Source organism: Mytilus edulis, chromosome 1 (genome assembly GCF_963676685.1).
Source record: "Mytilus edulis chromosome 1, xbMytEdul2.2, whole genome shotgun sequence".
Classification (NCBI taxonomy): Eukaryota; Metazoa; Mollusca; class Bivalvia; order Mytilida; family Mytilidae; genus Mytilus; species Mytilus edulis.
The window spans coordinates 84,571,943-84,594,035 of NC_092344.1; the positions used below are offsets into that span (position 1 = coordinate 84,571,943).

Genomic DNA, 22,093 nt, shown 5'->3' on the forward strand with positions numbered 1-22,093 from the left:
AAATACTATAGCCTTGAACATGAATAATGATAATTATATTTCATAAAATTAACTAGATATGCTTTGAATTTCAATGGAATGGAGATATACATATTTCCTGAAGTAACTAACACTATTCAAGGTTTTTGTGAAAGAAGGTCTTTTAATTTTTATCTATTGTAATTTTTGTTCTATTTAAATTCTTTTCTTCTTCAGTGGCTGCTGCTATCAAGGAACTAAGACAGACTGCATTGCCATTCATGGCTTGTATGGTCAGACATTACACAATGATTTCTATCTCTCAGCAGACAGGTATGGGTCAGACATTACACAATGATTTCTATCTCTCAGCAGACAGGTATGGTCAGACATTACACAATGATTTCTATCTCTCAGCAGACAGGTATGGGTCAGACATTACACAATGATTTCTAACTCTCAGCAGACAGGTATGGTCAGACATTACACAATGATTTCTATCTCTCAGCAGACAGGTATGGGTCAGACATTACACAATGATTTCTATCTCTCAACAGACAGGTATGGGTCAGACATTACACAATGATCTCTATCTCTCAGTAGACAGGTATGATCAGACATTACACAATGATTTCTATCTCTCAACAGACAGGTATGGGTCAGACATTACACAATGATCTCTATCTCTCAGTAGACAGGTATGGTCAGACATTACACAATGATTTCTATCTCTCAGCAGACAGGTATGGTCAGACATTACACAATGATCTCTATCTCTCAGCAGACAGGTATGGTCAGACATTACACAATGATTTCTATCTCTCAGCAGACAGGTATGGGTCAGACATTACACAATGATTTCTATCTCTCAGCAGACAGGTATGCAATGCATTACACAATGATTTCTATCTCTCAGCAGACAGGTATGCAATGCATTACACAATGATTTCTATCTCTCAGCAGACAGGTATGGGTCAGACATTACACAATGATTTCTATCTCTCAGCAGACAGGTATGGTCAGACATTACACAATGATTTCTATCTCTCAGCAGACAGGTATGGGTCAGACATTACACAATGATTTCTATCTCTCAGCAGACAGGTATGGTCAGACATTACACAATGATTTCTAACTCTCAGCAGACAGGTATGGTCAGACATTACACAATGATTTCTATCTCTCAGCAGACAGGTATGGGTCAGACATTACACAATGATTTCTATCTCTCAGCAGACAGGTATGGGTCAGACATTACACAATGATTTCTAACTCTCAGCAGACAGGTATGGTCAGACATTACACAATGATTTCTATCTCTCAGCAGACAGGTATGGGTCAGACATTACACAATGATTTCTATCTCTCAGCAGACAGGTATGGGTCAGACATTACACAATGATTTCTAACTCTCAGCAGACAGGTATGGTCAGACATTACACAATGATTTCTATCTCTCAGCAGACAGGTATGGGTCAGACATTACACAATGATTTCTAACTCTCAGCAGACAGGTATGGTCAGACATTACACAATGATTTCTATCTCTCAGCAGACAGGTATGGTCAGACATTACACAATGATTTCTATCTCTCAGCAGACAGGTATGGTTAGACATTACACAATGATTTCTATCTCTCAGCAGACAGGTATGGTCAGACATTACACAATGATTTCTATCTCTCAGCAGACAGGTATGGGTCAGACATTACACAATGATTTCTATCTCTCAGCAGACAGGTATGGTCAGACATTACACAATGATTTCTATCTCTCAGCAGACAGGTATGGTCAGACATTACACAATGATTTCTATCTCTCAGCAGACAGGTATGGTCAGACATTACACAATGATTTCTATCTCTCAGCAGACAGGTATGGGTCAGACATTACACAATGATTTCTATCTCTCAGCAGACAGGTATGGGTCAGACATTACACAATGATTTCTATCTCTCAGCAGACAGGTATGGTCAGACATTACACAATGATTTCTATCTCTCAGCAGACAGGTATGGTCAGACATTACACAATGATTTCTATCTCTCAGCAGACAGGTATGGGTCAGACATTACACAATGATTTCTATCTCTCAGCGGACAGGTATGGTCAGACATTACACAATGATTTCTATCTCTCAGCAGACAGGTATGGTCAGACATTACACAATGATTTCTATCTCTCAGCAGACAGGTATGGTCAGACATTACACAATGATTTCTATCTCTCAGCAGACAGGTATGGGTCAGACATTACACAATGATTTCTATCTCTCAGCAGACAGGTATGGTCAGACATTACACAATGATTTCTATCTCTCAGCAGACAGGTATGGTCAGACATTACACAATGATTTCTATCTCTCAGCAGACAGGTATGGGTCAGACATTACACAATGATTTCTATCTCTCAGCAGACAGGTATGGTCAGACATTACACAATGATTTCTATCTCTCAGCAGACAGGTATGGTCAGACATTACACAATGATTTCTATCTCTCAGCAGACAGGTATGGTCAGACATTACACAATGATTTCTATCTCTCAGCAGACAGGTATGGGTCAGACATTACACAATGATTTCTATCTCTCAGCAGACAGGTATGGTCAGACATTACACAATGATTTCTATCTCTCAGCGGACAGGTATGGTCAGACATTACACAATGATTTCTATCTCTCAGCAGACAGGTATGGTCAGACATTACACAATGATTTCTATCTCTCAGCAGACAGGTATGGTCAGACATTACACAATGATTTCTATCTCTCAGCAGACAGGTATGGTCAGACATTACACAATGATTTCTATCTCTCAGCAGACAGGTATGGTCAGACTTTACACAATGATTTCTATCTCTCAGCAGACAGGTATGCAATGCATTACACAATGATTTCTATCTCTCAGCAGACAGGTATGGTCAGGCATTACACAATGATTTCTATCTCTCAGCAGACAGGTATGGTCAGACATTACACAATGATTTCTATCTCTCAGCAGACAGGTATGGTCAGACATTACACAATGATTTCTATCTCTCAGCAGACAGGTATGGTCAGACATTACACAATGATTTCTATCTCTCAGCAGACAGGTATGGTCAGACATTACACAATGATTTCTATCTCTCAGCAGACAGGTATGCAATGCATTACACAATGATTTCTATCTCTCAGCAGACAGGTATGGTCAGACATTACACAATGATTTCTATCTCTCAGCAGACAGGTATGGTCAGACATTACACAATGATTTCTATCTCTCAGCAGACAGGTATGGTCAGACATTACACAATGATTTCTATCTCTCAGCAGACAGGTATGGTCAGACATTACACAATGATTTCTATCTCTCAGCAGACAGGTATGGGTCAGACATTACACAATGATTTCTATCTCTCAGCAGACAGGTATGGTCAGACATTACACAATGATTTCTATCTCTCAGCAGACAGGTATGGGTCAGACATTACACAATGATTTCTATCTCTCAGCAGACAGGTATGGGTCAGACATTACACAATGATTTCTATCTCTCAGCAGACAGGTATGGTCAGACATTACACAATGATTTCTATCTCTCAGCAGACAGGTATGCAATGCATTACACAATGATTTCTATCTCTCAGCAGACAGGTATGGTCAGACATTACACAATGATTTCTATCTCTCAGCAGACAGGTATGGTCAGACATTACACAATGATTTCTATCTCTCAGCAGACAGGTATGGTCAGACATTACACAATGATTTCTATCTCTCAGCAGACAGGTATGGTCAGACATTACACAATGATTTCTATCTCTCAACAGACAGGTATGGGTCAGACATTACACAATGATTTCTATCTCTCAGCAGACAGGTATGGGTCAGACATTACACAATGATTTCTAACTCTCAGCAGACAGGTATGGGTCAGACATTACACAATGATTTCTATCTCTCAGCAGACAGGTATGGTCAGACATTACACAATGATTTCTATCTCTCAGCAGACAGGTATGATCAGACATTACACAATGATTTCTATCTCTCAGCAGACAGGTATGGGTCAGACATTACACAATGATTTCTATCTCTCAGCAGACAGGTATGCAATGCATTACACAATGATTTCTATCTCTCAGCAGACAAGTATGGTCAGACATTACACAATGATTTCTATCTCTCAGCAGACAGGTATGGGTCAGACATTACACAATGATTTCTAACTCTCAGCAGACAGGTATGGTCAGACATTACACAATGATTTCTATCTCTCAGCAGACAGGTATGGTCAGACATTATACAATGATTTCTATCTCTCAGCAGACTGGTATGTTCAGACATTACACAATGATTTCTATCTCTCAGCAGACAGGTATGGTCAGACATTACACAATGATTTCTATCTCTCAGCAGACAGGTATGGTCAGACATTACACAATGATTTCTATCTCTCAGCAGACAGGTATGGTCAGACATTACACAATGATTTCTATCTCTCAGCAGACAGGTATGGTCAGACATTACACAATGATTTCTATCTCTCAGCAGACAGGTATGGTCAGACATTACACAATGATTTCTATCTCTCAGCAGACAGGTATGGTCAGACATTACACAATGATTTCTATCTCTCAGCAGACAGGTATGGTCAGACATTACACAATGATTTCTATCTCTCAGCAGACAGGTATGGTCAGACATTACACAATGATTTCTATCTCTCAGCAGACAGGTATGGTCAGACATTACACAATGATTTCTATCTCTCAGCAGACAGGTATGGGTCAGACATTACACAATGATTTCTATCTCTCAGCAGACAGGTATGGTCAGACATTACACAATGATTTCTATCTCTCAGCAGACAGGTATGGTCAGACATTACACAATGATTTCTATCTCTCAGCAGACAGGTATGGGTCAGACATTACACAATGATTTCTATCTCTCAGCAGACAGGTATGGTCAGACATTACACAATGATTTCTATCTCTCAGCAGACAGGTATGGGTCAGACATTACACAATGATTTCTATCTCTCAGCAGACAGGTATGGGTCAGACATTACACAATGATTTCTATCTCTCAGCAGACAGGTATGGTCAGACATTACACAATGATTTCTATCTCTCAGCAGACAGGTATGCAATGCATTACACAATGATTTCTATCTCTCAGCAGACAGGTATGGTCAGACATTACACAATGATTTCTATCTCTCAGCAGACAGGTATGGTCAGACATTACACAATGATTTCTATCTCTCAGCAGACAGGTATGGTCAGACATTACACAATGATTTCTATCTCTCAGTAGACAGGTATGGTCAGACATTACACAATGATTTCTATCTCTCAGCAGACAGGTATGCTATGCATTACACAATGATTTCTATCTCTCAGCAGACAGGTATGCAATGGAATTAGTATATTGGGTTGTTGTCTTAATGACATATTTGATTTTGTTATTTTAATGGAAAATAAGGGATATGATATATTGATTCATGACATGAACATGACAAACCAAAGTACTTTTATAGATGGTCTATGATTATTTTTCTGCTTTTCTACACTTTTGTTTTTTATATCAATATAAAATTGTAGGTCCATTTCCTGTTGGAGATAAGCAGAACAAGTTACATGGTATGGATACACAGATCTTGATTGATGCTCTGGCTGTAATCATGGGGCACGAAGAGAAAGAGCTGTGTAAGCCAGGAAATTTGGCCCTCGTTCTCATTCTAGATACTGCCACTACTATTCTGGGGTCTAAAGAAAAGGTGAGAATTGATTGCAGTAAATTTATCAATCTAATTCTGGTGGGAAAAAATGTGATTACTATTTTGTAAGACATTCTGCTTGTTTTTTTATTTTCCATACAAACTTTTTACCTGATAACATGTCAGTGGCATCACCTATTGCTAATTGAAAGTTAGATATTTGACATTGATAGGTTGTTGTTATATATTTGAATTTGACTATGATATTAACTGCTATATAATGTTTTGTTTCTAGGCCTGCAGATTACCTACATTTGATTATTTGGTAGAAAGAATGTGCTCATTATGTTATGAGAGAGCTTGGTATGCAAAAGTTGGAGGGTAAGTAAATGATGTAAAAGCTGCAACATTCTTATCGTAACTACAATTTTAAACCTGCACTTTTTCTAAGAAATCAGTAGCCATTCTCTATAAAAAATTGATTGCATAAAAAAATCATTTATATAACGTTATGAACAATTTAAAAATAAATAACATTCAGATCCTATCATGGTTTTGTATGAATGATAAAAAGACATAACGGTTATTGAAATAACCTCATGACTGGTAAACTTTATTGTTTGACATTGTCTTTAATAATGATTTTTTAGAACTTGATATTTCTATAATGTCAACTGTCGTGTTGTTGTCTCTTTGACACGTTCCCCATTTCCATCCTCAATTTTATAAGAGAAGTATGAATCAAAATGCATATCATAAAGGATAATTCTAACAGTTGTAGTCAGCAGCAGTGTGGTTCATAATTCTGAATTTGATGTTAGATTTTAAAACAAATATAAAGTCTTATTTGTGAAATTAAAAACAAGGTTTTTAATTAGCTTGAAATTTTTTGCATTATTTTTCAATTCATATTTCAGATGTTTAGCTATAAAATTCATGTATGAGAGGATGGCCTTGAACTGGGTACTGGAACACCAGTTTTCATTCCTAAAAGCGTTGTTGTTTGTTATGATGGACCTAACTAAAGAGGTATCTAGTGGAGCAGTCGACTTAGCCAAACATAATCTAGAAAACATGTTAGTCAAATGTTCCCAGGAGATAACACAATGTAAAGAGAATGAAGAACTACTGGCTGCTCAAAAGAAATCCTTCCATGAAGTGACACATGAACTTGTCAGACAAATTACATCTCCCAATACCATTGTTAGAGAACAGGTATGCATAGTATTGTCTACCATTATCATGATTATCTTATATTTAGTCAATGACAGAAAATTCCACCGGATATGAAAAAAATTGTGTAGTAAATGTTATTTGTTTGTCAACAAAAAAGTATGTCGTCACCAAAACTTTATATATTCACAGTAAATTTCTAAACAGGGTTTAAGCTAGGATTTTGAGGGCTTTAGTCACTTTTGCGCTCTATGAAAATCAACCTTTATTTTGTGTAACAGCAAGGGACAAAGGATGTCTATTACTAGCTTCATCTTTGACTTTGTGAGATTTTAAAGGACTTATAGGCATGATTGGCAGTCAGTAGTGTATGATTTTACTGTATTGGCCCTTATTATTAAAGATTCTGACATGGGATGTGGAAACTTAGTTCACAATTTCTCTTCAGTTTATTCCAGATTACATTCCTGATAAAAAAAAGTTGGATTCATTTTTTTTAAACAAGGAATCACAGCAGAAATTAACTTGCAATGATTATATCACTGCATAATCATTATTCTTATAAAACATCTAAATCGATGTCGGGAAATCATTTCTATTAATATGGAATTGTATAAAAATCCTTTTTGGAACGAGTATAAAGACTGAAAGGAGGTTGTAAACAAATCAAGAATAGATAATGTTTACTACTTTCAGTTTTAAAATGAAATGAAAACGGGAAGTGACACGTGGATAGTTAATTCAAAACGAGTCTGGATTCATCAGGAAATTATCATTTTTCGTTTTTAATTCCTTTAGTAAGAGATATGTATTTGTCTCTCTCATTTAATTGATTCTAAATGATTTCGTATTTAACGTTTTTTATTAGGGTCTATCAATAGTCATAGGACTACTTTCACGCATGCGTAGCACACAGTACAGGAAGCACATGTTTAACTCATGAGGTCAATTTAAACGTTTTGAATAAAATTCTATATAATATTTTTTAAATGGAAATTGTTGAAAGTTTTTGATGGCAATTTATATCAATTATGACGAAAATGCCTTCAAATGACGAATCTATGACAAAGGTACTTCAAATTGTGATTGTTTGAGAAATAACTAAATTCAAATGCGAACTGTCCTGGGGTAACAAATTATTTCGATCAAATGAAGAAACTATACTCCTGGATGTTGAAATGCCAACTGACTGATTTTCCTGGGGAAATAATTATAATGGTCAATTATGAGATTTATTAATAATTAACAGATTAGTGACCCATCGGGCATAGGACATTTGAGCGAAAAAGAAAAAAGCACATAGGGTCATTTGAGCGCCGACTTCATAGGACATTTGAGCGCCGGGATATTAACCTTACCTGAGTTTTCAGACAGGACATTTGAGCGAAATTTTCCCTGATAATTTTACACGAATTAAGATTTTTTTTTAAAAGTAAGAAAAAAAAGTAAGATTTAGTTATAAATATTTTTTATTTTATTTCACACCTGAGTAATTCGACCGGTTCTGGCTGGTTTATGTAAGTGAAATCCTAAGTTGATCTCTATTTACCAATCAATTCTACTATAATTCATTGGCTATGCAAATTTTCTTTGTTCTAAAATTCTTATATATATATCTATTAAGTGAAATGTCCCTTGGCACTTGAAATCTTAATACTAATAATACATGTACGTGTTAAAATGGATATTATTTTGACCGAGACTAATAAGGGAAAAAGAAGCCTTGTTTGTGACAGTTTCCGATATAGAGTGGACAAAACACTAACGACAAGCCTTGTATAGAATTTGCAGATTACCTGACTGATACTTATATAACAGATGAATCGTTATTTCCCCCTCATCTCTGGGCCGAAGTTCCATCCTCGTTAAAACGTACTAACAATGGGCCCGAATCATTTCATGCCCATTATAACGAGCAGTTCTATCACAGTCATCCATCAATTTATATTTTCCTTGACACTATTATCAAATTGCAATCTGTGACTTACATAAAAATTCGGAGTTTGAACATTGATGCACCGCAGAGCCGAACAGAAAAGGAGAAGGAACAGAATCTCCGGGATTTGCATTCGAAATACTGCCAGCAGGAAATTACGAGGGATTTTTATGTCAGAAGCCTGGGATATAAGTTCCAAGCCCGAACAGACTTGTAAATAATGCCGTTGCCGAGTTTTATGTTTTATGACAGTGCTTTGTTTTTAGTGCTTTGTTTACAATTAAAAGATGTTTTAATCTTTTTGTTGGTAAACTCCTGTTTTATGACTGTGCTTTGTTTTTAGTGCTTTGTTTTTTACAATTAAAATATGTTTTAATCTTTTTGTTGGTAAACTCCTCATTTAATGAACTATATTCGTAAGAAAATGTGGTATGATTGCCAATAAGACAATTCTCTATCCAAGACTTGTTTTCGCTCAAATGTCCTACGCTTATTCTTATTTTCGCTCAAATGTCCTAAAATTTAGGCGCTCAAATGTCCTATACTTTGGCGCTCAAACGTCCTTTTTTTTTCGCTCAAATGTCCTGTCAATGCGCTCAAATGTCCATTGCCGGACCCATCAGATGGCGAAATGCAGATTAGTTGTAATCACAACTTGTAACACCTGTTGAAAATGAAAATTACCTGGGGGTCATAAACTTGTCAAAAACATAAAGACAGGTAGTTTTATAGTATTTTAATGCGAAAATATTTTTACACTTTCAAAATTTAAGTGATGAAATTGATTTGAAATACTTTCGTCAATGCGAAAACCCTTTCGTAAATTATGAAAGTAAAGAGCGCTAGCAAAATCACTGTTTCTAAATCACCATTCCCTGTCCCAAGATAACATGAGACCTAAGTTCCATAATTTGCTAAACTGAATTTTGCCCTAGCTATATTTTTTGGAGAGAATTTTTTTAAGTTACTTGTTCTTTAGAAACTAGGTTGGAAAATCCATTTATTTTCCAATTTCCTTTTTTATAGTTTATTCCTAACCCACTCATACTTTAGACAGTAACTTTGTTAATTCGCATGACTACTTCCATAATATTCCAACAAGTTTTCTGATAGCATTTGAATATTTTGAATCTGTTATGGGTGAAAAACATATTAAAACTTATTGAATATAATGAAAAGATTCAACAAATTATTGAATTTAATCACATAATCTTAAATTGTAGGCAATGCACTCATTAGAGATTTTGGCCAAGACAACAAAAAAATCAATAACAGAGATCATGGAACCACATAAGGATGTTTTACAAGATATGATTCCCCCAAAGAAACATTTACTGAGACATCAACCTGCTAATGCTCAGATTGGATTAATGGTGAGTTGAAAAAGATGCAAAAATGGCAAAAAAAAAGCACTTGTGGAATGAACAATATAGAATTTAACTTATAAAATGTTGAATAAATGCTCAAATAAGTTTTGAAACACATAACTAATTTCAGAGGGGGTGACCATGAATTTCCATAAACATATATTCTTATTAGCCTGCAGCTTTTTAAATTTAAGAGTGTTTTTAGTTTTGGTTGATTCATTATCACTGATTTAATACAATTTGATTAATTTATTATAGGATGGGAACACATTCTGCACTACATTGGAACCAAGGTTGTTTACTATAGATCTAAATGTACTGGAGCATAATGTCTTCTTCACAGAGGTAATTATAAACTGACATATATTCTAGGAGGTTTTTCTAAATGATGAGGAAAAAATTCTAAAAATTCAAAATCTATTGAATAAAAAGTTATCGGTACTCAAAAAAAATATAGATGTCATTTTTTAATCAAGGATTAAAATTGTTACAGGTTTTTTTAGGTTTTACTTGAATTTTTAGGAAAGTTACTGATTGAAGATGAATGGCCAAAAACAATAGCAATGAAAATCATCAGACAGATATATCTTGTTTATTTGTATTGAACATTTGAATACATAACAAAGCTTGTCATACTGATATTTTCAAACATGTGTTTATTTATTAGAATAATTAATGCCATTTTAAAAACATCATCTAATACATTTGAATGTGAAGAATGCTTACATGTCTTAAACATACATGATACATCAAATCAGGCTCATTGATGGAACTAAGAAATTTATATATGTATCAGTGTTAAAATTTTGAATCCAGTTTTGAAATTATTGTACATATTTCTAGTTACTTAGCCTGTGTGAAGCAGAAGATGCAGTTTTGTTAAAGCTTCCTTGTTATAAATCTGTCACAGATCTGGTACCTCTTAGGAAAAGTGCACTCAGTAAGTAGACTTTTATAAGGCCAGGCAAGTAAACTACAACAATTGAATTATCATTTTGTAATTAAGGATGTACTTATGTGAGGTTAGGTGAAAATTAATAAATTAAGAAGTTAAAATTGATACTATAAGTTGATAGAGCATCAATTAAGGATAAAAATAAGCTAAAAATATTGATAGGTCATGGACCTCCTTTTCGAGATATTTGAGATTTAAAAAATGGCGGGAAAAGGCTGACTCGGACTTTTACCTTATATTTGCATTGGTATTATTAGGTCTCAAAACAAAAGAAAGAAAATTAAGAATCTTCTAAAATTTTGGTAAATGACCTTTCATGAGCTACTAAGTCTTATATGAAAAAATAAATGGGTGTTATGGGGCAAAATATTTTACATTGTATTATATAAAAAAACACCAAGGAGTCCGAACATTTGACACAAAGTCCAAAACCTCACCTAAGTACATCCTTAAATGCATTTGTAACTTTGAAAACATATTGTTGATGAAGATCATAGATTTCTACTGATCTAAATTCAAGAGACTATCTTGATCTTCCCAAACAGTTTTACCTTTTAGCTTATACCTTTCAATAGGATAATTAGACAATATACGTTTAGTGTTTTTATACTGAAATCGATAAAAAATAATAAAATTAAAAAAAATATGTAACAAATATTGTTAAAAAAAAAAGTGTTTGGAATTTCCCTCTTGGGGTACCATTTTTGGGTATTTCCCTATGACCGTAGTCCAGGCGGTAGGACATTGACATTTTAAGGAATTAGAAAGGAAAAATGAACTTAATTAATAACATTTAATAAACATGGTATATAAATTACCAATTTGAAGACATAACAAGTTTAAATTCATAAAAGTTTGACCATTGTTACTACTTGTTGTCATGGTTTTGACGTGACGTTGTTGATGAAATATAGTAGTTCCGGTAAGAAGGCGGGGCTTATAGGTTAGATTAGGTCATTGACGTATAAAGCTAACGTTTATACGTATAGCTTTATCTGTATAGTAAAATAGCTGATTGCAGTATAAACAACAATAAAAGCACTGCTCTGCCTGATATACAGTTTTTCAACAGTTGTGCATGACAATTATTTGATTTACCTCATAATTCAACCTTTTATGAATTGATAACAAGCATGAATTAAAAGTGTTTTACCTATATTACCAGTATTGAAGGGAAGGCACGAAATAAGATAAAAGATTAGTTAACGATTCTTACAATAAGCACATTGCCAAGTGAAGAAATAATATTAAAGTAATTGTTTGTATTCTAGGAGCTTTAGCAGCTTGTCATTACATTGCCAACAGAAGAGAGAAGATATTCAATGTTCTTTACAAAGCCCTAAACAGTAACAGTACAGATTTACAAGAAGTATCTCATAACTGTATGAAAAAGGTAAACAGTAATGTTTTCTCTAACTAGACTGTTTAAATGCATTTTCATAGATTTCTCAAGTCTTTTGTTTTAAATCTAAAATTTTGAGTAAAATGATTGCTGCAGAAAATTATCCAGTCAATAGATCAATCACCTTTTATGGCTATTAAAATGTATGTGAATTTCGAAGGGACTTTGAAATATCCCTACAACCAAAAAACATTTTTCAGATACTTTTGAAAAATGGTCATAGATGCATACTGAAAAAGACCCAGAACCCACAGTCAAAATTAAACTTCTCTTCCTACCCTTCCACATATATTTTAAAGGAATAGCCCTTACTTGTAATGTGCAAAGAATAGACTATTGCATCTGGATCTTTTGCTGCACAAAGATATTCAGTAATCCATTATTTTATGTTATTTCAGTTTATATCTGGATGTCAAATTGACATGGAAAGTGTTCACCAAGCCATTAGACCATTACTGCTGACATTAGGGGATCACAGAAGTCTCAACTCTAACGTCATTAAACGATTGTCTTACATCACACAGCTATTCCCTAATACATTCAATGAAAAACTTTGTGAACAATTGTTGGTAAGCATTTTATTTGATATATACATTATTTTTACTAGCCTCCTATGTAGGAGAGTGAATTACATAGCTAAATTTATAATGAAGACTAAAAACTTGTCACAGTGAGCAATTTATACATAGTACTTAATAATTAAATACAGGAAAACCTTCAATGAAGGCCACATCTATAAAGCAAAGTTGTGTCATGTCAGGTAGTCTCCACTTGTCTTTGATGTAGCTATGCATTTTGAATCTCAATTCAAAGGTCACCATTCTAAGTTTCCTATTGTCCCAAGGATGGCTTTTATATAAAGGTGTGGCTGTACAGTGATATTATTAATAGTCATCATGATAATAATGTCTGTGTCAAAACTACAGCATGTCATCAGAATCATCAAGTTTACAAATACTAATAGTTGGATTCTGTAAGAGGTGACAATATTTGTAGATAAGGTTTACACAGGTAGTAATTGAGTTTCAACCAGCATGTCTAATTCTTATAGTATATGAAAAGTTGTTTGATTTACTCACTAATATTATTCGATGTTATCAGACTCATTTGAAGAAGTGGTTAGAAGTGGCAGCTATTAGTCAGAAAAGTGGACAAAGTAAAGCTAATGGAGAGGTAATAGCTCAGGTAAGGGTTGTACCCCATGTTTGGGTGGGGTTACGTAATTTGATATTAACATTTAATGCAGCCATTTTTGTCCCCATCCTCTTAAACAGAATTATTATCATTTGGTTAACTCTTCATAGTAGTAGGATGCTGTTGCTCTCCAATGACAAAACCATAATGATCTTTTTTATTGTTTGAATATCTCATACAGCTCTAGCATGCTTGACCACATAAATTTACAGATAAAGTGTGTTAAGTTGAATACATACATAAGACCAGTTAAAATATAAAGCCAAGGAAGGAAGTATATTTTTTCTTTACAAATATTGCAATTAAGACTAAAAATAAGAAGATGTGGTATGAATGCCAATGGGATAACTCTTCACCAGAGACCAAATGACATATAAGTAATACATAATTAAAACAAATGAGTATAGATTCATGGGATGCAAGTTATAAGAATTTTGTAATTATACCCCCCCTTTAAACCGCTTTAAAAAAGGGGGGTATACTGTTTTACCTCTGTCTGTCAGTCCGTCCGTCCATCAGTCCGTCCGTCAGTCAGTCCGTCCCATGAAACTTTCGTCACATTTTTCTCAGGAACTACACATCCACCCTTTCTGTAATTTGGTATCAACATTTATATATGTCAGCCATACCGTGTGATGCGTTTTCAGATTCATCACTGGACAACTTCCTGTTTACCGAACACTTGTCTGATTTTACACATGATAGCCAAGTTGAAAATTTTCGTCACATTTTTCTCAGGAACTACAATACAAGGATTTCTGAAATTTGGTTTCAGGATTTTTATAAGTCAGCTATACTGTGTGATGCGTTTTCAGATTCATCACTCGACAACTTCCTGTTTACCGAACACTTGCATATTTTTACACTATTAATATTATCCACTTGCGGCAGGGATATCATCAGTGAGCAGTAGCTCGCAGTTTCACTTGTTAATTGTGAGTTAGAAATGTTAAATGCTCTAGGAGCAGTTCACAAACAAGTTTACCAAAACGATTTAGTTAATTTAATGTTTTTCTGTTATAAACTATAGATCAAAGATTAGCATTTTGAAAAATAACATTTCTTATATAACATAATTTTATCAGTAAAGATTTGAAATTGGAGCATTTTATAAGAACCTTTTGGAAAATCATTCTATAATAAATAAACAACTGCTAATTGATGACTTCCATTTCAAGCTGTTTCTATTATATGTTATTTCATTGATTATTGATTGAATAAAATTGGTTGACTTAAGGGGGCTTGCGTATAGAAATCATTTTTTTTTTTCTAATATAGGATTTCGCTATATTTTTTTTATAAAAGAACTTTATAATATACCTAATAGAAAAATGAAATAAAAAAATGAGGTCACCGTTCATTTAAGTTCACACTCTGCCTCCGAAAGAAGCATACATTTTTGTTAATGTTCTTTTTTTCTGTTGAACTAATAGGAGAAATAGAGGTTATGTCGTAATAAAAAAAGAACTAAAATACAGAAATGGCTTAAATTTTACAATTATTTAGTTTATGTACAGCTTATTTGAAAACAATAATAAAAAATGTAGGTCACCGATAAGTTAAAAAAGATATTTCAATTTTAATGCCAAAAAATGGCATTTTTGCACAAAAGGGAGATAATTTGGAACTTTTTCATTCATATCTACATTTTAAAAGTTATCTGAGGCCACACTGAATCTATTTTATTGGTTGATTTTTGGGATACGATTGCTTTCAAGCAATCTATAGACTTATACCAGTGGCTCAGGACAATGCCCTCATGTCAAATGTTTTATTCTAAACATTAAGGACCATCTCAGATTCTTATGATTGTCTTGGTTTAAAAGGTAAAAACAAACAAAGGGATTGAACTTAAACAACTTTCCTATAATGTTCTTTTCGTAATCATGTTTGATATTTCCCTTGACTTATATGCGTGTTTTTAACAACACGGAAAATCAGAATCAAGCAGTATTTATATTTAGTGTTTTTATAAATTTAGAAACACGTCAGAGGGAATTCCCCAGTTGTGACAAAAATGCGAGAGTTCTCTGAATTCTGATAAATCTATTTCTGTCATATAAGAAGTGAAGTGGAGTTTTACTTATATGTCACCGTTATTAAACTGATATTTAATATTGTACTTCCATAAAAAATAGAGAACCATTTAGGTTTATTATACGTTCCTACTACAGGGTTTGTTTAGGTAATTATGCGCATGCGTATAGTTTCAAGTTGTCTCCCTTCCAGAAGTCACTTCCGTGAATTCTGAATCAAACAACACGTTGAGAAAAATGAACTCGTTCTGTCGATAAACGTCGTATTATATTAAAAACCAATCGCAATTTAAACCGAAGAATGTGTACGGAAAGGAGTCATGATCACTGACCCAATGGAAATTAAATATTTAAAGTGTTAGGAATGGGGTTCCTCCTAGAATTAACGTAGGAAAATAGGTGATAAGATACAAAGTGAAATACTTCTCTCACTCTGAGTCTCAGTGACTGCTGTAGAAAGTAAACTTGGAATTGATAGTACAAAAATAAAACACAAAAGGCCTAAGTACATTGTTCATACACTTTTAACCGGGATTGGCAATTTTGTAACTATTTTGATTACGTAAATTACATTTTACATGTGCAGTTGAATTAGTTTTGAAAATAATATTATCAAGCTACCTGTATACATGTGTCAATGAAAACAATGGCAATCGTATCCCTCAGAGCAATCTGCTCTTTGATTATACCATATCTTAAAGTAATAACTAATAGTGTAATAAATAAAATGTGTAATGAAAAAACAAGTGTTTAATTTTTATGCTAAAATTTTTGTACCTGCGAGCCTCCTTAAGATGAATGATTTGGTCAACATATAAACAATAATACAATTTCTTTGAAGGAACTAAAGACATGTGCTTCAATTATCAATATCTTCCACATGATACCTGCAGCAAGTCAGAAGTTAATAGAGCCTTTGGTGGTTCTTACTCTTCATGGAGAGAAAGCAATGTTCTTGGAGGTAAAGCCCTTGGTTATTAAATATACATTAACAATTTACTGTAATAAAAAATGGCTTCACAAATATAATTTTAGTTGCCAAATATTAAAATGATAATGTATGGGGTTTTACTGTTCAATTAACTAGATGATTGTTTTGGTTTTGTGTTCAAAAACTAATTGTGAAACATTATCATATTGATATTCTGTTAACTATTTCTGACTTCAGAAATATCTCTGTTTTAAGTGGGTTTTTTTTTAAAGGTAATTTATGATGTATAGATGATGATATAGGATTCTTAACATCTGTTTTAATTACAGGCTGGCAGTCCTTTCCGTGATCCACTTGTGAAGTTTTTATTACGATATCCAGATACTGCAATAGAACTATTTCTACAAGAATCTCATCTACAAGATCAACAATGGACAAGACTTTTTGAAGTTTGTATCAAATGCTATTTACATACCTTTCTGTGTAAAACGATTTAATAAATACTGTAACAATTGGTAAAATATGTTGATGCTAATGATATATAAGAAGGGTTTATTTGTCTTTGAATGTGATGAATGTCTAGTTGTTCTCATTGAATGTGTTTTTTAGTAACATGAATTTAAAGTGCATATTTTATAAAAGGACTAATCTGTCATAACTGATTGAAAATTAACCAAAATGATACTTACATAATAAATGTTTCATGTCATTGTTTTCATTTTTTCTTCCAGTTTGTTTTAGCACATAAGGATGGTAAACCTTTAAGAGAAATCTTGGAAAAAAGTCCACAAAGACTGATAGCTCTTACACAGGTGAAACTTATAAGATAGTTTTACTATTGTTAACCAAAAGTTTTGCCTATTTATAAAAAAAAATTCACAATATTCTATATGTCATCTTTCTGTAATTATTCAAAAGTTTTATGACGAGAATTTATTTTATCAGATTAAGACGCAAACAATTCTGAAAGAAATAATCAGAATGTAGTTCAATCACTATTTTGTTTTTTGTACAGGGTCAGTCAGCTGTTGTTGATATATCCGCCTCACCGACATCCCTACCTACTGGAGCAGGGACACAGGACATGCAGTACCAGATGATTTCTATTATTAGCATACTTGTTAGATGTGAAGAGGAATGGCTGTCAAAAAATGTGGAAATTGTAAATACTTATATCTGCATATGTGTCAACTTTTTAAGTCTTTAAACGGAAAAAAAAATCCCTTCAAAAAATTGCAGAAGAACCTATATTTTAACTTTCTATGATAGTTTATGTCTTCTGACTGACTGCAGACACGTATGATTATTCAAATTTTTTCCAACATTCAATATTCAAATTAACTTGACACACTTTTAAAATGTAATAAGTTTTATTTCAAGCATAAAAGAAAAAAATTGGTTTGTTTTGTTTTAGTTATTAATGTAGACAGCAGATAATGTAGACTTATACAGAAAATCTGAAAACTAGATTATTTGATCTATAACAAATACATTTTTCCCTCTTCCAGCTGGAACATCTTTTATCCTTGTGGAAAACAGACACATTTCAAGACAGACATGATAAAGTTGTGAGTTACTAAATATTTTACATATCACTTCACTTGTTTTGATATATTATTGTTCATTACAAAATTATTTATGTACATTTATTAATGCATTTGTTTTAACAGGATTAACTTATTTGAATTTTGAAATTGTTTCATATAAATAGTTTTGAATTGAGAATTCTTTTAAATAATAACACACACACTGCATAACAATTTTCGCATTAGTTATATAATTGTCAACTTATAAAAAAGTTACAAAGTTGTAAAGAACATTATACTCTGCCAAGGCAAAAGTTAACAATTGACTTGTTCATATTTATTTTGATTTGAAACAGAAAGTTGTCAGAATTAGACTGTGATAATAATATAATTACACTGCTTTTGAACTGGCTTAGTTATATAATGATAATGTGTTTATCGCATATACCGAAGGGTTGCAGGTTTAATATCTAGCTAGGTCAAAATTAGAAACGGTAAATGCCTCTTCTTTATTTAGAAAGCAATTGATATATATTTTTATGATTCCATTTCGTATATGATAGTCTACTCAATGTACAATTCAAAATAGAGTTAAATGAAGGACCAATATTTGCAATTGCAGGATAGTGTAGATTATATTCAATGGAAAGAACCTGCTCTGTTGGTTAAATGTCTGTTGAACTATTTCAAGTAAGAATCAATCAATAAGTCTCTATAATACTATTTATAACTCGTATGAATTTTGATAAACTTTCAAATTTATGAATACTATCCATACATTAAATTTATTTTGTATGTTTCTGTACACGAATTCTTGTAATAATTTTAATGTTAATGTTCAGTTTATAGTCGTTAATCAGAAAGATAGGAAGTGATTTGTTTTCATCTAAAGGTCAAGGAACAGTAAATGGGCTATGTCGCAGATTTTGCTATGATTTTGCATGAAACCTTGGCTCGCAGAACTACAACTGAAAATCAAAAAAATAATCTCTTTTATAATCCGAAATATTGCAGATTGATTTCGTTTAATATTGGTGAATATTTGTATAGAAATCACATAAAATCGGTGAAAAAACATAAAATTTGTCTTAAAATTACCAAATCTCTAATTCTACTCCATAGATTTTTCTTAAAACAACTATATGTTGTTGACACATACATTTCTGTTTTAATGATATAAAAAAAATCATATGGTCAATGACTTTGTTTTTTATCTAAAAATCAATGTGTTACTGGTGGTAGTAAAAAATGTCAAAAATCAACGTTTTACAGCCTACGTGGCGGCGATGTTACGATTATTTCGACGTTTTATTTGATTTTTTCACAAAGTACACAACTTTGAATGATTCATACCGTAAAAACGAAGTTGGTGAGCCTACCTTTATTTTGCTTCATAATGTAAATTTATGTAAACAACTAATATTTTAAAAAAATTAAAAAATCTATGGACCAGAATTTTGAAATTTGGCGATGTTATGTCCTTTCTATACAAATGTTCACCAATTTTGTAGAATTTCAATCAGTAATATTTTAAATGATAAATGATTAAGTCATCAAGCCACAGTTGTATGCAAAATTTTACTGAAATCTGTGATATAGCCCATTTACTGTAACTTGACCTTAAATTCATGTGGAAATAAATTGATAATTTTTCATCTATAAAGAACTTGTATAGTGATAACAGTAATATGTGTTTTTTGAATGGCATAGTCAGTCGTTTTTAATATATTTTATATACTAAGATGTAGATTATTGAATATTTATTTTCATTACAGATACCATATAGATGAAGTAGAACTTTTATTCAATGTTCTGAGATGTTTTACATACAGATATATAGTACAGTTCCAGTTTGTCAAAGATTACTTGGAGAAAACTGTTGCTGCTGTGAGTGTAGTTTATTGTAAACTTCAAATCCAAGAAACTCTTTTAATAATCTGGATTTTTGCAAGCTTTAGATAAATTTAGCTTCGGTCCTTAAAAATTCAGGTAAAAAAGTGTGTATAAAATACATTATATTATAAGACACCATACAATACTTATCTAGATGAAAATTAACATACAAAATATACATGATTGTCTTGCTCCTATTCATCCAGTTCTGATAAATAAATAAATGCCACAGTTCTTAGTGTTGACATGAAAAAAATTATTCTAAAATATCCTTTACTTATGCTTATGAATAAGAATTGACCATTTTACCTTGTTGTTTTGTAGTTATGCTTTGTCTGCTATTCAGGTTAAGGGTTGGAAGTTTCATTTCTTGTTTTTTTGGTAGAAAATAGGACAGTTTTGTGGTAAAAGAACATTTGCAGTGCTTATCTTTAATATTGTCAGTCATATAGCTGTAAAATACACATAGTGACATAATTATTGTTTTTAATATCTGTTTCAGACTTACACTATAGACTGGAAAAGGAATTCTTTTTTCAAGTTTGTAGATCTTTTTCATGATCCCAGTTGGAGTCAGGATTTAAAATCTAAGGTTAGTAATTGTAAGGGCTATGATTTTCATATCGTCCCTTTTGTAAATACTTTTGTGTTTGACTTCTGTCATTTGTAAATAATTTCACAATACTTTTCTACTGAAAATCCTAGCAAAATTGAATTTAACTTCGTCACTGTTTACAGTAAAATGCATAATTGAACATTAATGTGTTAGTTTTGTTTTTCATTCAACCAACAGTATGGAGAATTACATCCCTTGGAATAAAAAAAAATCATTTAAGTTGTACTTTTCCAAAATAAATTTGTAACAACTAACGAGGCAATGGCATGCTAACATCACCAACACATCGGATTATGATAAAATCATAGTTCAAATATTTTGAAGCTATTTTAGCAAGTGTTCTAATTCAAGCTTGCCAGATGAAAAACCCACCTTGAGGTATACGTAACACATTCTGTGATGAACAAATGTATATATTCATAAATCAAGACCTGCATTGAATGAATTAAACAGACTGCAATAGATCTTATTACCAAATTGTCACACAGACAGTGTATCAGTTAAAGCAAAGATGACAAAAATATTTATTTTTAATTTTTATTTCTAGAACTTTCCTTGTAGAATGTAAATTGAACAACAAACACATGCAAGCTTCTGCAATGTAATATTCACTGGACTTACAATACAGTAAATAACACTTATTCCCTTGTTTTTTTATAGATACTCCAGTATGTGATAATACCCTGTTGTCAGCATGCTTTTGAGAGTGGTGACGGAGAGAAACTAATAGGAGGACCACCAACACCAGACCAGGATAGCCAGGAGAATGTCATTAGTGTGTTTATAAATAGAATAATTGACCCAGACAAACCGTTTGGAACGTCAGATGCTGTAAGAATTCTATTATTACAGTTATCTTCCTTGCTAGTGGAGCAGGCATCCTCACATATACATGATGCTAATAACAAGTAAGTCATCCATATTGATTGTTAGCCTTGGTATTGTCAGTTTATTTTCAATGTATGAGTTTGATTGTCCCTCTGGTATCTTTCATAGTAAATGTTGTCATTTGTTATCAAAACTATTTACATCATAATCATCTATTTGTTTCATTTGTTTTCTTTTTTTTTGGTGATTTTTGTCTCCCATTTTTTTTTGGGGGGGAACCTTTACCACAGAGTTAGGGTTAGGTTTAAGGCTAGTGGTAGGGTTAGGGTTATAGAGTATGGATTATGTAAGAATTGCCCTATATTGGCGCATCTTAAAGAGAATAGAGATAGTTGCTTCAATACAGAAATCTTATAATCCTGATTTGTAGGAAATGCAATACACAAAACAAAATATTTTGTACATTTATTATCAGCACTAAATATGATATGCACTATGGTGAATTATAAATACTACAATCAATTATGGCAGTAGGAATAGTCAATACATTTAGACATTAAACAGTAAGTTA

General features: G+C 32.7%; 1 protein-coding gene across 1 annotated transcript in view; it reads left to right on the plus strand.

Moving 5' to 3' along the window:
• Window positions 1-22,093, plus strand: part of LOC139492907 (transformation/transcription domain-associated protein-like) — an 85,613-nt gene that overhangs the window by 25,405 nt on the left and 38,115 nt on the right. Inside the window, exons 28-46 of the mRNA XM_071281059.1 lie at window positions 196-291; window positions 5,550-5,725; window positions 5,961-6,046; window positions 6,583-6,880; window positions 9,998-10,147; window positions 10,400-10,486; window positions 10,985-11,081; window positions 12,368-12,489; window positions 12,897-13,067; window positions 13,600-13,683; window positions 16,570-16,689; window positions 16,989-17,108; window positions 17,391-17,471; window positions 17,675-17,821; window positions 18,168-18,227; window positions 18,808-18,875; window positions 19,961-20,072; window positions 20,581-20,670; window positions 21,355-21,602. Coding sequence (XP_071137160.1) covers window positions 196-291; window positions 5,550-5,725; window positions 5,961-6,046; window positions 6,583-6,880; window positions 9,998-10,147; window positions 10,400-10,486; window positions 10,985-11,081; window positions 12,368-12,489; window positions 12,897-13,067; window positions 13,600-13,683; window positions 16,570-16,689; window positions 16,989-17,108; window positions 17,391-17,471; window positions 17,675-17,821; window positions 18,168-18,227; window positions 18,808-18,875; window positions 19,961-20,072; window positions 20,581-20,670; window positions 21,355-21,602 — 2,413 coding nt within the window. The remainder of the gene's footprint in view (window positions 1-195; window positions 292-5,549; window positions 5,726-5,960; window positions 6,047-6,582; window positions 6,881-9,997; window positions 10,148-10,399; window positions 10,487-10,984; window positions 11,082-12,367; window positions 12,490-12,896; window positions 13,068-13,599; window positions 13,684-16,569; window positions 16,690-16,988; window positions 17,109-17,390; window positions 17,472-17,674; window positions 17,822-18,167; window positions 18,228-18,807; window positions 18,876-19,960; window positions 20,073-20,580; window positions 20,671-21,354; window positions 21,603-22,093) is intronic.